Source organism: Lasioglossum baleicum, chromosome 4 (genome assembly GCF_051020765.1).
Source record: "Lasioglossum baleicum chromosome 4, iyLasBale1, whole genome shotgun sequence".
In the NCBI taxonomy this organism is placed as follows: domain Eukaryota; kingdom Metazoa; phylum Arthropoda; class Insecta; order Hymenoptera; family Halictidae; genus Lasioglossum; species Lasioglossum baleicum.
The window spans coordinates 17,896,611-17,914,437 of record NC_134932.1 but is presented as its reverse complement, the minus strand read 5'-3'; the positions used below and the strand labels follow the sequence as shown (position 1 = coordinate 17,914,437).

At 35.5% G+C, this 17,827-nt stretch overlaps 1 protein-coding gene and 1 long non-coding RNA gene across 2 annotated transcripts; one reads left to right on the top strand and one right to left on the bottom strand.

The window, feature by feature from the left end:
• Positions 1-261: 261 nt before the first annotated feature.
• Positions 262-5,215, bottom strand: LOC143207866 (uncharacterized). The gene is made up of 3 exons (XM_076421719.1): positions 4,672-5,215; positions 2,479-3,984; positions 262-1,747 (listed from the first exon to the last, which is right to left on the bottom strand). The coding sequence occupies exons 1-3, from the start codon at positions 4,676-4,678 to the stop codon at positions 834-836; spliced, it is 2,427 nt and encodes an 808-aa protein (XP_076277834.1). The 5' UTR covers positions 4,679-5,215; the 3' UTR covers positions 262-833.
• Positions 5,216-8,784: 3,569 nt separating this feature from the next.
• On the top strand, positions 8,785-14,516 carry LOC143207957 (uncharacterized). Its single transcript, XR_013008791.1, has 3 exons — positions 8,785-8,913; positions 9,506-9,583; positions 13,895-14,516. It is a non-coding gene; the product is annotated as an uncharacterized LOC143207957 (long non-coding RNA).
• Positions 14,517-17,827: the final 3,311 nt, after the last annotated feature.

The window sequence follows — 17,827 nt, the reverse complement described above, 5'->3', positions numbered from 1 at the left end:
CTGACAATGAAACTACAATATAAATGTCGTGTGACATCGCGTGATGACTAGGCTTATTACGGAATGTGCAGAGAATTGTGAGGAATTTATAGACGAATTTCCCGTTTCATCTATTCTCATGCCTTCTTTGACAATCAATCAAAAGTTCTAACCATATTATTCCATATTTAGAATTTAGAGAAATTAAATTATTTAGAATTTAGAGAAATTAAATTATTTAGATTGGAAGTGTGTTGATCACTACTTACTCTAATGCGAGAAAGTGTTTTTGTTCATAGAGATAATGTGATCGATACAACTAAAAGTATAATAATTACGTCCCTTAATTTCTGAAAAGCAATATATACATATTCTTACAACAAACTTTATTGTATATTTTCGGAACGCATACATACACAGAGTTTTGTTCGTCAATAAACGTATACATTGAAGAATACTTGCACGTAATGATAATCTTTTTGATGATTTTGCTAATTTTCTCCGTCCTTCATTTATAACTGTACTATCATGAATAATAATTTTATTACAATTATAGCAGCCATAAATTCAATTTATCGGTTTAGTCGTTATCGCATGTAATAAATCTCATTGAGATTATATAATTTTCCCAAAGTATGTATGAAATAGCACCAAATTCATGCAATAAAATATTAATTTTAATAGGAAAATACAATTGTTATAACATTTTTACAATTGCTAAATACAAAAATATACTGAAACAGCAATTCTAAAATCTTCTAACCTCACTAAAATATAACATTGTCTAAATTCAATTTCTATTAAAACTAAAACTGAAAAGGTAGATCTATCTATTGATCAGTTTTTATAAACATTTACTCGTCGATTAGTGAAGTACTTTTCGGGGCAGTGGTATTAAATATTGATTCTGACTCAGAATTTGCATTCCGTATGGTATCGGTAGTTCCTTCGGTCGGTAAAGCTGAGCTTGACCTTGGTTCCGTTGTGTCTGTATTTTCACTAATTTCTGTAGTCTGACTAGTAGTTGAACCACTTTGGCTACTTGTATCATCAGATGTTTCATTAGTTCCCAAGGTTGTATCTGTTTGATTATTGCTATCAGTTGAACTTTCTCCTACCTCCGTATTTTGACCTTTATCTGTTACATTTTTCGGAGGAGAACTTTCTGCTTGAGCTACGAATAATTCGGCTAAATTGACTGATAATGCAATTCGATGAACATTCAAGTCTGCCAGTTTGTTGATATCGTTGACTGATTTTTTACGGTTACTCCACGAGTTTTTATCTGCAGTTGCAACCTCTTTGGCTATGTTATCACTGCTACTACTTACTTCTGGTTTCAAGTCCAAATTTTCTGGTTCATCTGATTTGGGAACAGACTGTGGTGGTTGATTGGCGTCATTTGCAGGTTGATCATCATTTGAACCCGGTATCTCGTTCTCATTGTTAGAAGGATTTACACCGTTGTCTCCTGCGCTACTTGATTCAGGTTTACTCTGCACCTGAGAGCCAGAACCTGATCGATCATTCAAATTTTTGCTTCCGTTGCCTTCTTTTCCATTTGTTGGATTGGTTTCTGGTGCTTGATCCTTATCTGAAACAGCTGATTCATCCACGTTTGCACCGGGTCTATTCTTCTTATTGTCAGAAGGGTTCGTACTATTTTTCAAAGAAGTTTCTTCTCCAATGGGTCCCGCGTTGTCAGATGGCGGAGCACTTTTATCAGGTTGTGATTTCCAGGATATGATGCCATTCACTTGTTCTCCCTCTGCGGAAATAAATAATTTCATTAATGATCGTACACTATTTTAATTAACAATGATTTATCACTAAGCGTACTACAACTGGTCAAATGACCGGTTAAACATTTTTCATTTCGTAATTATTAAAATTACAAAGTGGGAATAAAAATTATTAAACAAATTTCTTCACTCAGCAGTAACGTTGATGAATGTATGTGAAAATCTTCCATTTTATGATTATTATAAAAATTAACGTATTTTGATTTACAGGATTCTGAAAGATATCGTAAAAAAATTGGCCGTCTTTTGCATTTAACCAATTTTCCACAGCGCTGCTCAAGTCTTCATTAGTTCGAAACTGGAAACCTGTAGGTGCTCATTTGATTAGGACTTGGAAAGAGTTGCGAGAAAGCAGCTGAAGACGCAAGATGTCCAATTCTTTTAGGACGGCTTTCAGGAAGTTACCCATGCCAGAGATGTGTTGGGAGAACTACGTGGATCAGTAAACATGATAAACGAAAAAGCAAGGTAAATACAAGCATTATCTTTATTTTTCGTTCATTAACACGGGCCATGCTGATCGTATATGGATCACACAAGGTCACGCAATTATTTTCTACAAAATTATTGCTGTTTAAATATCCATAAATTTTTGGGAATGGGAAATTTGTACATACAGTTGTTGTACATATTACGAACACCCACCTATGAATACTATATACAATATATGATTTAACAATTTTGTAATATAACTCACCTTTAACTATAAGTCCTTTTGCGTTGAGTATTTGTGTTATATATGTCCTGTTCAGATTACGATGTGCAGCTAAAAATTCTTGCAACGGTATACTATTATTCAAAATGGCTTTCTTGTTCTCTGATATTGGTCTTCCAACATGCGACAACTTTCTCCATCGTGGAGAATAACTTATTGCGCACTTGATTATCAATTCGGATATTTTATTTGGTTCGACATCAGTAATATTACAAATCCTGGATACCGCATTAATATTTTCTGCTAGCAATTTTTTGTGCACCGCTATCGCTTTTACCAGTCCTACCGTTCTTTCCCATTGTCCTCTTCTCTTGAATTCATCACTGCGATTTTCCAGGAACTTGATTACCTTTTCTATTTGCGCGATACCAATTAAACGACTTTTCAGTTCTGCCCTCTTAGCTTCCAATTCCCAGATGGTGTTGGGTTGCCAGTTCCAAGGCGTTGGAGTTTTGTTATTTGTTTGATGATCACCCCTATTTAATATCCATCTCCATTTCTTCTCCTCTGACGAATTTTCTGATTCGTTATCCTCATCTTTTTTTGATTTGTTGCTATCGCTGTCGTCAGATTTATTATCAGAGTCACTTTCGTCAGAGTTCTTCTTTATTGGCTTTTCTTTGCGAGAGTCCCTGGGATCTTTCTCGTCACTGTCGCTGTCGTCAGATTTATCATCAGAGTTACTTTCGTCAGAATTCTTTTCTTTCGACTTATTTTCTCGACGTTTCTGCGAATTCTTCTTGTCATCATTACTGTTATTAGAATTATCGTCAGAGTTACTTTCATTAGAATTCTTCTTTTTGGGTTTGTCTTTTCGAGAGCCCCTGGAATCTTTCTCATCACTATCGCTGTTGTTAGATTTCTCATCAGAGTTACTTTCATCAGAATTCTTTTCTTTAGACTTGCAATTCTTTTCTTTAGACTTGCAATTCTTTTCTTCATCACTGGAGTTGTCATCCAGGCTGTTACTGTCATCTTCGTCACTTGAACTTTTATCTTTTCTGGAAGCACTTCGTCTGCGACGATTTTTTATAGGAGATTCTCCCTTGTTTTGATCAGAATCTTCTCCGTCAATGTCTACGTTGGAATCTTCAATATCCTTCAAGTCATCAGAATCATCTTCCTTCTGATTCTTAGTTTGATGTCCTTTACAGGGGTCATCTCCGTTAAGTGAGTTTTGTTTGTACTTTTTTATTAGCGATAGGATATTTGGAGGAATTCCTGGTCTCCATTTTTCAATGTTTTTGTCATCGTTTTCAACCTCGCGGTTTTTAGAACGTGATAGAAATTCATTGTATTTTTCGTTTTCTGTCGGCTGCCCTTTGCCTATTTCACGCAGGAAAGAAAGCACCTTTTCTTTTCTTGGCTCGTTCTCCTGTCGAAGTTTGGACCATTCTGTCCATTCTGACCATTCTGTCCATTCTGACTTTTCCAAAGAATCTCCGTAAACAGAAGCCACCAAGGCTACGATTAGTAAGCTACTGATACCTGTTAGCACGAGATAAGAGAGAGGGAAGGATGTCATTGTAAGTCCATAAATTCATTTATACTAAGATTTCAAAGCATGTACTACCCTTGGCAAAAATTATTCGATCAAACCAATCAAGTGTCTACCATCGTGATTATTCATATTCTCAATTTGGAAAATATTTCCATTAATGATAAAATGCAATGATAAAGCTCGTCACATGTCAAATAAAATATTAATATAAAAATTAATATTATATGAATGGGTTTAAACATTTCTACAGTCATCTCGACATCTCTAAGTCATCCTTCATTGTTACAAATATTAAAAACTGTCTAATACTTTGTCTCATGCTACTCAATTTATACATACAGGTGGACAGTTATTTTGTATTTGGTAAAAAGGCACAAAAAAATGGATAATTTAATTAATATTCACGCGATATAAATTCATGTTATGAAAAACATGTCTAGAAAATGAATTACGATTGTATGGTACATTTATTTAAAATTGTAGGGCTGCACACTAACTTCGCTTATATTACTTCCGCACAGCGTATTGATAAATTGAAATTCAATTGTAATTTATTCGTAAAAAACCTGAATTATGTAACGAAATTATTGTTACGTAATTATAGCCACATTTGATTGCTTCAACTATCTAAAATTATTTTCTACAATGGAGAGTATTTAATTTCATAAAATTACCTTTCATTTCTGCACCAGTTATTAATCACTTCATATACCACTGTGTCTCGATATTATACTATCGGTCGTTCGGGATCTACTGGTTCTTTTATACAGTCGTTCTGTGACAAATATTCCTTATCGCGCCTCCTCAGCAAATTTATAACTATTATTACAATGATTCATCTCATCTTACGGGCCACAAACATTTATCACGTAGTCAACTTACCTACGTAAGTTCCGCACGAATGGAAAGCAAATATAATTTATTACGATAGAGCAGTCGTATCAGATACATTGGAGAACTCGTGTTCATAATGTTGTATTTGAATATGTATTCGAATATTCGGCATACGTTTTGAATAATCCAAACAAATGGTGATTTTGTAATAAATAATATTGTGGGAATGCTTTGCAACAATTATATTTGAACTTATCACACACACACTCGTAATGTATTTTATACTTACTTAATGTACAGGGTGTTTGCGAAATCGTAGTACGACCGGGCAGGGTATGGTTCTAAATGCAAAAATAAGTCGAAAAAAGGGAACAACATTTTTTCGTTTGGCAGTTCGTTTTCGAGAAAGTCGAGTTTGAAAATGCAGCGAATACACGTGCTCTGCATAGGAATTGTCTGACGCGTCTGACCATGGTCAACCAATTCTACTTCGTGCATATACTAAAGCACGCGAACCTGGCGGAACTTTAAACTCGATTTTCTCGAAAACGAAGCGTCAAACGGAAAAATTTTATTCCTTTTTTCGACTTATTTTTGTCCTGTTGTACTACGATTTCACAAACATCCTGTACATCATATAGTAGCTATTTACAAAATTACAAAGCCTATTATGATTCGTGTAGTTATTGTTGAGATGCACCATGTGGGAAAGTTTTAATTTAGTTAGAAGATAAAAAGCTAGAGTTGCTACTTACGGGACGCGAGTATGATTAGCATATACCCGCAAACAATACACTCACTAAAAATAAACAAACTTAAAGAAGGTAGTTACTGTAGTTAGTGATATGACTACAAATATGATACAAGCATAAACCAGATATAGGAATAGATTTCAATGGACATATGCCATACGGAGACTTCTTCTCCGATTCACATCATTTGCTCCGCAATAATTACTCGACATAGCGTCCTGATGAACTTAGTTTCTAAGTCGTTGTTGTAAGAAAGGGAGCCAGAAGGAATATTGCATTCGTTCTGATTCCCTTTCCGGGTCTCTTGTGCACCAACCTCGACGGCATTTCGTCGGTGAAGAAGATCACTGAGGAGATTCTAGTCGCGACGCATCGGTGAGAAGGCGAATTATCACGAAACCATATCGATTCTCTGCCATATTTCAGACAATGTTTTGACACTGTTTTGATACTATTTTTGTCGGTGGTGGAACCACCGACGAGATACTATTAAAGACTGCCAGCCCCTGTGTTATTCAGCGGGACCGGTAACCGGGCGCGACGGGCGCGGGGATAACGTGGAACTTACAGTGATCTGAAATACCACATCGCTAAAAGTTCTACCAACGACGAGATACTCGTCAAGTAGAAGAAGAATGATATAGTATTTACCCATTCTGTAATTGCCTTATAATACTATCACCGACGAAATACTATCCCGTCTCTTTACCTAAATAGAACCAGACGATGTATGACATTGTTCACGCCCGGGGCAAATCAGCTTGGATAATACATATATTTTGATCTGAAGGAAGGTAAAATTGCAAAATGTTGTGAAAGACAATAGGTATAGGAATAGAATTTATTGAAAAATCAACATATTTATTAAATGTGCAGCTATTAGCTCGATATTATCCCTTATTCATAAGACACTAGAAGTTCTTACAAATAAAGGATAATACCGATTGCCCAGGTCTCACCACGAGGAGGTTGCTGCACAAGAGACCCGAAAGGGAGTCAGAACGAATGCAATATTCCTTCTGGCTCCCTTTCTTACAACGACGGACTTATATTAAATTACGCAGGTATGTCGAGTAATTATCGCGGAGCAAAAGGTGTGAATCGGAGAAAAAGTCTCCGATCCACGGGGGATCAAAGGCGAATCAGGCAGAAGGTTCTGATTCTTTCAAAGAGAAAAAACTGAAGTGAACCAGAGCAGAAGACCAGCTCCGGTCAGAGCCGATACCCGACGTGTCCTCACCAAGAGAAATGGACAGTGAGAAGTGTTCAATCGGTATCCCATTTCTCTACCAACTCCCTGTCACCAAGCAACACAAGTTGAGGTGAACGCGGGTAGGATGACGAATAGAGAGGACACTGTAGCATGGCTACACGAGTGAACAGGTCTCAATGAGCCACGTCTCTCAATGTATCGACGCCGAATACCGGCTCCAACCGGTCTGGTACATACAAGCAAGGTCCGATACAGCACAGGGGCTGGGTGATTGCATGCAATGTCTGGGTGTAAGTAGGTGTAGGCTAAAAATTAGATTATGGAACAGCACCACAGACGAGAATCTCGTGAACATTAACATTTTGTCGGTAATGTCACGTATGATAACGGAAATGGTAATTGAGCACGTGTGCTTAAGTGTGATTAAGTGTAGTGTCACAGCCTGATACTTGAGATTAAATCTATTTTTACACCTTATCTGTGAAATCACATGTTTCGGTTATCTAATGGAATATTTCCAAATTTTACTTCTTATGCAGCAGAACAAGCACCAATGCATAGCGTGTTGCAGCATGCCAGGCGCTCAGATCGCAATACCTCACTTATTTTCTTTTAGTAACATGAACCAAACTTCTAAAACGAGTTGTTCAAAATGTCTTCCTATCTTTTTGAACATGGCATTCACGAACAGAGCAAATCGATGAGTATGTTACCCATATCAATCTTCGGAGGGTGGGAGTTGGGTCCATTTTGACCCAGAGGTTTTCTACGGTGTTCAACAGTCATTTGCAATTATTAGCTCTTTATATCGAGTCGGAGAAGAAGATTAATGTTGACCTCAAACAAGTGGATTGTAAAATATGTAAAAGAATATTGCCACGTAAAGATTTGAATTGGTCTAATTATGGCTGTCATGGAATCGTCACAAGTGTCCGAGTCCATGGATTAAAATAACGAACAACATAGAAAGAATAACAGAAATATCGAAACGAAATGATAAAAAGAATCCACTACTAATAAATTCAAAGTGACTGCAATGAAGCCCCGCTTGAAAAATATCTTTCTATATTCTTCGTTTACATTTACAAAAGACCTTTATGATTGTGGCACAACTTCCGGTGATGAAATTATTATGCACATATGGGAAAGTGACACAGAGCTAGCTGCTGTCTTTATGATTATTGTATTATAACGGTGTAAAATAATCATAAAATAAATGTACTCTTCTCTTAATCTTTTTAATGAGCAATTACTATTTTTTTTCTACTTTGCTACAAAAGTGGGTCCAAGCAGCACGAATATTTACATTGCATGAATTGAAAGAGTAAAAAAGGTGTAACTTTCATATCCAACGTAACAATTTATTAACACAAATATTGACTGACCATAAATTCATAGTACGCGCGTTTCACACTAAACCTAACATCATCGGTCAAAATTTTGCGATTGTTGATATAATAAAAATAATTTCATAAGAAGTGATTGTATAGATATCTTTAGCGGAGCACATATTACAATAAGAGTTGCACAAAGTCTAAATAAAATCAATCTTCTCATTTTTATAAGGGAACATGTACCAGTCACTTTTAATGCACGGTAGGTTTAGCGTTAAAACAGTACTTTATTTTTAATTGTCTTTTATTGGTACTGCCTTTTTATTGCAGCAGTTTTTCCACTCGCTAATAATATAAACTTATCGTCGCATGCTATTGTAAATATAATATAATAATATGTTTTGTGTAATAAGAGAGGTATTATTATAAGTACAATATTAATATGATTTGTTACCAAATGTCAAATAAATAGTAGCTTCAAATGTTCATAATAATTTGATCACTCTCTGTACATCCCGTGCATAAATATCAGTTGCGACACTGCGAACGAAATCGAAAGTCATAGAGATCGAAAGTGACCGAGAGGGGAACGAGTGTACGGCGAAAGTGAGCGTGATCCTGACCCAGGACACTCCAGTTTCCTTGGAGAGATCTGTTCGACAATCGTGTGTCGGGTTAATAGAAATCTCAGTTGGGTCGGGTCAGGACGACGGCAGCAGCCAGCGAAAGTGAAAACGGCCCGAAACGAAACTCGCGAAGTCGGTCGTGGGCAGGTAGATGTAGGTGAGTGAAATTGAGGTTGGTAAAAGTGGGCTACTAGGTCCCTACTCTATATTTCTCTCGCACCACTTTCGCTCTCGATCGGTGCTCTCGTGGCACGTTCACTTTCAGATGCTATACACCAATCGTGATACTAGTGCACGGTGAACCCGTGAAACGTCTGATGGGGCGCTAGAGTCACGGGTCAATGAACAGTTGGATACTGTCATTAGTTGGATACATCAGATACTAGATATTGAACGGTTAAAAAATGAAACAATACAGGGTGTGGCCGGACGGGTGGTACATCGAAGCAAGGGGTGAAAAAGAGAAATAACATTTTTTGTTTGACGCTTCGTTTTCGAGAAAATCGAGTTTGAAAATGCAGCGGATACACGTGCTATTACATGGGAATCGTCTGACGCGTCTGACCATGATCAACCAATTCTACTTTGTGCATACTATACTAAAGCACGCGAACCTGGCGGAACTTTAAACTCGATTTTCTCGAAAAAGAAGCGTCAAACGAAAAAATGTTATTCCTTTAAATTTAACCGACTTCGAAAAAGGAGGAGGTTACTCAATTCGATCTGTATGTGCCTTTTTCTCTTTTCAGCTTTTTTTTCTATGTGTGTTCACCGATTACGTCGAGATGGATGGACCAATCAAGACGAAACCTTCTGCATTTTGTAAGGTATGTCTTCCGATTGGTCCCATGAATAGAAGTTTTGCATTTTTTCATTCTTTGCGGTTTTTATTGCAAATAACCAATATGACTGAAAAACCATCATACGGTGTTCTATAAATTCTGCTCGTTCCACTAAAAAGTGTCAAGTAAAAAAATTTTATAATAAAAAATTAAACCGACTTCGAAAAAACGCACTAAAAAGTATGAAATAATTTCCATTTAATTTATGTGAATACACACGAACTTAAATACAATACAATCTTTTCGGAGGCGGCGCAAAATTGAAAATTTTCCATATGACAGATGTTGCTGATTATGATTCCATGGGATATGGTGAACTTGGAAATCAGTAGGTGGAAAGAGAAGATACATTAATATGTGAAAGCATGTAGAAGAATTCAAGGATTATCGCAATTTCCAGTGTTGAAAATTTTCAATTTTGCGCCGCCTCCGAAAAGATTGTATTGTATTTATAATAAGTTCGTATGTATTCACATAAATTAAATGGAAATTATATCATACTTTTTAGTGCGTTTTTTTTGAAGTCGTATAATTATGTTTACTTAAGAAGTCGATATACAACATCATTATATGATATTCAAGTATGTATTATTTGCTGAAGAATCTAGTTAAATATTTTAAACTGCTATAGAAGGACGTGACAAACATCTTTCCCAAAGCCATTTCTGCAAGACATCGTTCAGGGTATCAAAATATTTTTACAAATCATCATGTAAATATAATTGAAATGGATTTAAACATTAAATAAGGCTTCATACTTTTTACGAATATTTTCATAGGAAATAAAATTTGCATACACGTGTATGACTAACACATTCGTTGCCACCTTATACGGTTGTGTGCATGTTTATTGCCAAAGCCTAAATCAAAAAGTTGAACACTAACCGATAAGAAGCATTATTTCAATAATTTAACAGTACTTTTTTCGAGTGTCGTATATTAGAAGAAATTACTATGGAATTGATCGATCCTATTGGCACTAACTATCATCTATAAAACCCCAGATCATTGGCGATCAATGTGTCAACCAATTGCGCCTGGTGGTATTCGTCTCTTCGTACGTGGCAATGGTTATTAATCAATAACCATTATATAATAATAGTCAATGTAAGGTAATAGTAATGGTAATGTAAGGTCATAGTCAATGGCGGAAGTGGGGGGGGGGGGGAAAGAAGGGGTAAACCAATAACAATGCGGTCAGGTATATTTATTATTGTATTGTCACGGTGGTACACCGATTGCTTTCCAAATAACGACTGACTGTTTTCTCCCTGGTGGCCGTTCTTATAAGGTCCGTTGCCCCTCCACAACCACGCCGCGCCGCGCCGTTATACCCGTAACGTGGTTTAGGATTGTTACAATAAGAACAAGTATCGGGGACTGTACATTTATCAGCGCAGCGTCATTAGCATTTACATGGAATTAACAAGGTTTAGACGATGTATTACACTGGTTTCTATATGTAATACGTCAAACACTGATAACTAAGAAAATGAAATCACCAGACGGAAAACTACTTCATATTACACTTAGAGATTTATCGTTGGCAATAAATTTAATCGTGCTGAAAGTCAATGAGCGTTCTCGTCGGTCATCGTACCAATGCAGATAGAAAGTCTACATGCAGTAGAAAAATGAAAGAACTATTTCATTCAGTGCTTTCCATTTCATTTTGTTGTATAAATCTTCCTCTGAATCGTTCTTGCTGAAAATGCAAGACGACTGGAAACTTGAGTTTTAAAACATAATTTTTATTTGCTAGATTTACTTTCCATTTATTGATAAAGCACAGTGGACGATCAAATTATATAAAATTCGTAAGTATATAATATTCGTTCAGTAATCCGGTAGTTTTATTTTCGCTTTGTATTACGTAACAGAAAATATTATCCTTGTTTCTTAATGCACGGGCTAAAAAATGTATATTTTCGTAATTGCTGCGGTGACTAAACCATTTGAACTCGTTTCGGGAATTCAATTATTTTCTTGGTGTGAAATGGTAAGCTGACAGTTCCTGCCTCCATGGTTCTTTTTGATGCTTCAGTTTCGAAACGCTTCTTTCGCATAAATTGGCTCAACGAGACTATTAAGAGAAAGATCTGAAACCTTTCTCATTGGAGGCTACCATTGTTAAACCTGTGTGCTGCAGAATCAAGATTATTTATTGATATTGATAGAAAACACTTTCGATAAGTTATATCAATATATAATTTTGTTTAACATTATCTATTATGTCTTTCAATCCTATATAGTAATATTATAATAAGAAAAACGCGTAAGCCAGCAACCAGGCAGCAAACAATAAATAAACCTGATACCGGTAGAACACTGCAATTTTGTACTCTCGTATATTTCGAATTTTCATCCACAGTAATGGGTACGCAGTAATTAGTACATGGCTCTTTTTCGTCCGCAGTAATACGTACAAAATGTTGTCGATTTTATATTTTTAATGTTTTCTTACGTTGTATTAGATTTTGAGAGCCACAAATTTGTTTTTGTTATTCAGAACGCATTTTCTTCCATAAAATGCTTGCTTGTAATCGGTACAGTTTTCCTATAATTTTATTAGAATCTTTGAAGAAAAAATTGGTGTAAAATTTATTATTGTTTCTCGTTGCAAGTATCTGTATACATTTACGGTATATTGCGTGTACAAATGATGAGGAATTATGGGACATATAGTTGAGTGTAAAATATAGAGTTCAATGTACTGTTCATTCGCAGAATGTAACGGACGTATTTCTTTCTGGCAAATGTATAAAGGAAAGAGGAGCGGCTGTCGATTCGCTCTAAACAATTTAACGGAGATTACAACGACACTGGAACAGCGGTAATTCAACTGTTATTGCATTAACTCGCATCCTACTCGAGAGAATTCTGAAACGTACAGGTCATTAAACCTTCCGTTATGATTGCACACGGAAACGCATGAATTTTCGTCTTACACTCGAGAAACAGTCGACGAAATTAATCAAAATATTCTTCGGACGTTGTGTAACTCCGCGTTTATATCTACATAATATACTGATTAATGTAAATACACGATAAATCTTAGGAAATACACTCGCACTATGTTTTCAAGCAATTCTCCTTTAGAAATTTTCCGCCTCGTCTTGTCGGCATCGAACAGTAATAATTGCGATTGCGCAGCTGTTCCTTTATTTACCGACTGATATATTATTATACGTATTGTAATGTTCAGCAGATAGTGCACAACTTCGTGTATAGTGTAACATTTGTCTGAATTATCTACTGTACGTGTACACTCATTTCACAGAATTTTAAGATTATATTATACGTGCAAGCTTGTTAGTTTTTAAAAATAAATTAGTCACGTTTAGTGCTCGGTTGTTTTATAGTGTTAATTCATGTCTATTTAACCCCAGATAACTATTATGCGTGCAAATGATGACGCTATATGAAATCATGAATATAATCGGGCTCTTTGTTCAACCTACAACAAAAACATTTTATTTTATAAGGAAACAGGAAACAGGATACAGGAAATGAAACAATTTTACTTAGTATTGAAGTTAGTAATTTGATGTATTATCTGATATCACAAAGTTTAAATGTTCCAATCGCCATTTTCACGAAAGATGAATGATTGATGAATGATGACAAGTGACTAATATTTATGTATGACTAGTATGTATTATTAGTGATTTGCTTGCTTTTTTTATTGGTGACTGGAGGTGAAATAACTAATTCCAGACATATGATTGAATATGTATTATGAATTCATACAGGGGGTGAGTCGCGTAACGTTTGTGCTTCAAATATCTTTGTTGTTTTTAAATGTAAGGAGAGATTTTATATGGCTCACACGATAGTATAAAAATGATTGTTTTTCTGTCATATTTTAAACGGTACCACCCTTTTTAAACACCCACGATGATAGTTCCTTTCATTAGGAATTAGCGACTATAATTGCTCAAGGTCATTCAACGTCACAGATAGAGGAAATGTATAAAATTTAAAATATGAGAGCAGAATACCTGTATTTCATAAATGTTCGAAATTAATGTAGAACTCTGATAAGTACATTCGAGGTGATATTCGTATCAGATCTGGTCACTTCTGAAATAACGTTTTATCTGAAATATTTAAATATCATGTTACTTTATTTTTATAATTACTCTTCCATACCTGTGATCACTTTTGAAATAACATTACCTGAAATATTATTTCAAATAACATGTTATTTTAGTTTATAATTAAGATACGAAAAGACACAATCAAAATTATTCAGCTGTTCATTCATTCTTGAAGATTCTATTTGTATTTATTCAGGTCTGAGAAACTGTAATTAGTTTCGTTTGACGACAAGCGAATCGAAGTAAACTAATCCAAGGACACGAGAGTAGATCAGTAAAAGGCCGGCGGACTGGAATTGATCCTACTCAAGACTTCAAGATCTACATGAATCAGAAAAACCATCAGAACTGGAGTATCAGACTAAAGACTTCCGGAATTTACTTCTATCGTAATCTACTTTTGACGTAATATATCTATACAATTGTGGCTTAGGTCCTCCAATTTTTGGTTCTGATAATGTCTCAATCGGGCACTAAAATTTCTAGTTGATTGGATGATACGAATCTATGTATTCAGTTCATATTTCACAGTTTTGGATTTTCTAGTTCATTCATTTCAGTGATTGATTTATTCGATTTCAGACAGTTAGTCTTTGCTAACTAAAATTAGAACGCTCCAAGTTCCTGCTTATAGTTAATCAAGTGCCTTGATTCTAGTTTGACCTGGTTCGACATTTGCTATCCTGGATTACTACATCTCTGACCTCCACACCTACCGGTTTTCCTGTGAGTTTGTGTTCATGGAATGTTTGCATAGTGCGCTGATCTTAAGTAATTTTCCTTTTGTTAATTTAGATGTTTTCCCCACGTAGTAAACAAGTATTTATAGCTAATATTTTTTTAAGTGATCACAATTATTTTCATAGCAAAAGAGCTTTGGTGAATTATATCAAGTAACTTTGCTATAATTACGAGTAGACTGCGAATTTTTATGCAAGATAAAAATAGTATGCAACGATTATACAAAACAGTCTCTTGATGATTCCAGTAAATTGAACATAATGCATCAGTATCCTTAAATTCTTGGAATTCATTTACCATTTTGTTTTTCATCTACACATTTTTGCTATAAATGCTTAAAATTGCAGTCTCCGTACGACGAAGTGACATACCTAAATGGTTGAATGTCGAGATTTAAATTGATTTGTTGTTTTTGTATGAAGTGTTATACAAGTGTCCTCTTCTGATTTTGATTAATTTTTCATGCGATGTGAAGCTTGGAAAACATTATTTGATTTTTAACGTGGCAAATTATTAATTGTTATCAATACATTATACGTGACCACATTGAAAGTGCATATTCCTTTGCGAAAATGTTCTCTGCGGCTTTGTTAATGAGTTATTAACAAAAAACGCGGACCAATCAGTGCGTGGCTACAGCCAACGGAGTCTGGCTCGGCCAATGCGCCACGCTCAGCGGGATCTGTCACCGCGCAGCAATACGTCTGCTGTAGCCGCGCTCTGATTGGTCCATATTCTTCTTTAATAACTCCGTAACAAAGCCGCGGAGAACATTTTCGTAAAGGAAAAAGTTATTTCAAATTGACCTAGGGAAACCCTGTATATTCTCGTGTCATTTTCAGTATCTTATTTCATTCATATAACCAACTTCTTTACTTATCGTGCACTGTTACTTCATAGTTTAGCAATCATAACATATTGAATGCGCAGAATGCGGCTAAATATGTAGACATTAGATGCAATCGTTCCACGAATGAAGGTGTCGGGATTTATGAATGCACTGCTGTTACATAGAGCCCTGATGACGTGTACGCGTACGATCCGACTGATAAAGTGCTGCTGAATTGCTGATCAGCTTATTCCTTCGATAATCGTTGTCAGCAGACTCTCAACAATTAATCTATTTTGCATGAGGACGCATGAGGAAATTGTGACAACCGTCGTGTACTTACTCTTGTCCTTCGCGAGCGCGCATGTAGTTTTAGGAGTGTCAACTTAATTGGGGTTAATGGAGACACATCTGCATCGCAATAATGCTTCGGATAAGGCTTCAAACGCTGCAGTGATGAACGTTAAATACTTTCATTTTGTTGTGTTGATGTTTTCTACGTTTCGAATTTTCAGCAACGTACCAGCACCACACGGGAATTGTCCTTATGTCCACGAGTATATTTAATCAGAATTTTTGTAAAATTATGTAATAGGTCAATTGAGAGACTCAAGTGACTCATGTGGATGGTATTATTCCAACAAATTAGAAATTAACCTTTCACCCTACCGGACGATGTCTTTCGTTTTGTTTTGTAACCCTCGTCGAAAACAATAAATTATACTCGCAGGGAAGATACTAGACAGTTTTAATAGTGCAGGTGAAATTTAACACTAAACCAACCAAGCACAATTGGTACATGTTCCCTTATAAAGATGACAAGATTGATTTTACTTAGACTTTGTGCGGCTCCTATTGTATTGTAATACTACCTATAGCCGCGTTCTATTTGGTCCGCGTTTTTCGTTTATAAGTTCTTAACAAAGCGGCGGAGAACATTTTCGTAAAGGAAAAAGTTATTACACATCACCTTAGGAATCGCCCCTATAAAGGAAATAAATTTTTGGGACACCCTGTATAATTACTATGTTTCTTTCTATGGTGATTATATTTCTTAATAAAGCTTAATGCCGTTCAGGAATTTAAGTGTGTTTTTCTAACGTCATATCACGGGTTAAAAGAAATTGATGACATACTTATATAATATTGTAGATAGTGTCAACAATTTTCATGAGGAATCATCACGTACTGAATCTGTCCCTCGGTGTCAAATTGACACAGTGATAAAAGATCGATAAAATAACCAGGTAAAAAAAACCAGTTATTTTTCAATATTCTTCTATTCAAATTGATGAGTCAAATTGATGATAACATTTACATCTTAGGCTTTCCGGTTATGTGTTTCGCATTAAAAAAATAAAATTCACGTAGTTACGGACAAATTTACCTACAAATAACAGAACCGTATAACTTACTTCGGGAAAACTGTGTCAAATTGACACGAGGGACGGATGAGGGTTAAAAATCAAGGGGTGGAAAGTATATACAAATAATGTCAAAAAGCAGTTTTATACATACGAAGAAAGACCTCCGAGTAGTATGTATGAGGAGAAATGAATGAGTGAATGCAGGTGTCGTTATATAAGGTAAAAGATATATACATACATATACAAAAGATACAAACATATACACATGTGTAGAAAGTAGAAACGTGTGTAACAGCGGAAGTTCCCGTTCTGTGGGAGTACGTGTATCTAGAATTCGTTTAGATAATTGCCCGTTCAAAAATTTCCTCATCGGAAGATATATTTACGTCGTAGAGTTTGCAGAGATAAACGATGTAAATACATACAATGAAAATTTTGATATCATACGAGAGGCTCAGAAACTCGAATTACCTTCATGTTTTCATAATGTGTAAAATGTGGACAGTGGTATTTACAATATGTGTGACATTATGCTGTCTATAATTGAATTATTCCTTTGTACTCCAACCCATTGTGACTCCGAACTCTCAAAATTTCAAACAAGACCAAGTCAAATGCATTTATTCCTACTATACTTACATCTTCAGCAATGTTTTATTTAAAAATTATTTTACATTCAACAATAATACTTATATAGGTATAATAATTTTTAATGACCACTCCTGCAGACTCATTAGATTTAGAAATGCTTAAACTAGATTGTCGTGTGATCTACTAATTAACAGTTATATATTCTTCCACAGTTTTAAGTGCTGCTTCTTAAAAATTAAATATTCTTTTCTGTAACTCGGGTCTACTATGACTATTGTGTATCAGAATCGATAAGGATTACCGAGTGTACAAAGAATGCCTTCAAAAATATGGTTTATAAAATAACTAAATAGCATAATCATCAATTATATTTTTATATGAGTTGCCTGCAGATTTCACGCACGTATTCTAATACAGAATTAGTGCAATTTAAAAATGTGGAATGTCCGAGGAAATTTAACTTGAACATGGCTACCGTGTCTTGTCCAGACGCTGTCCGAGGGTGAAAGAAACTGGCAAATAAGAAGCAGTCGACTTTTTGAAAATGAAAAACCAGAGTACCCCGTTAAGGAACGTGAAATGCCGCGGTGGATGTGCAGAA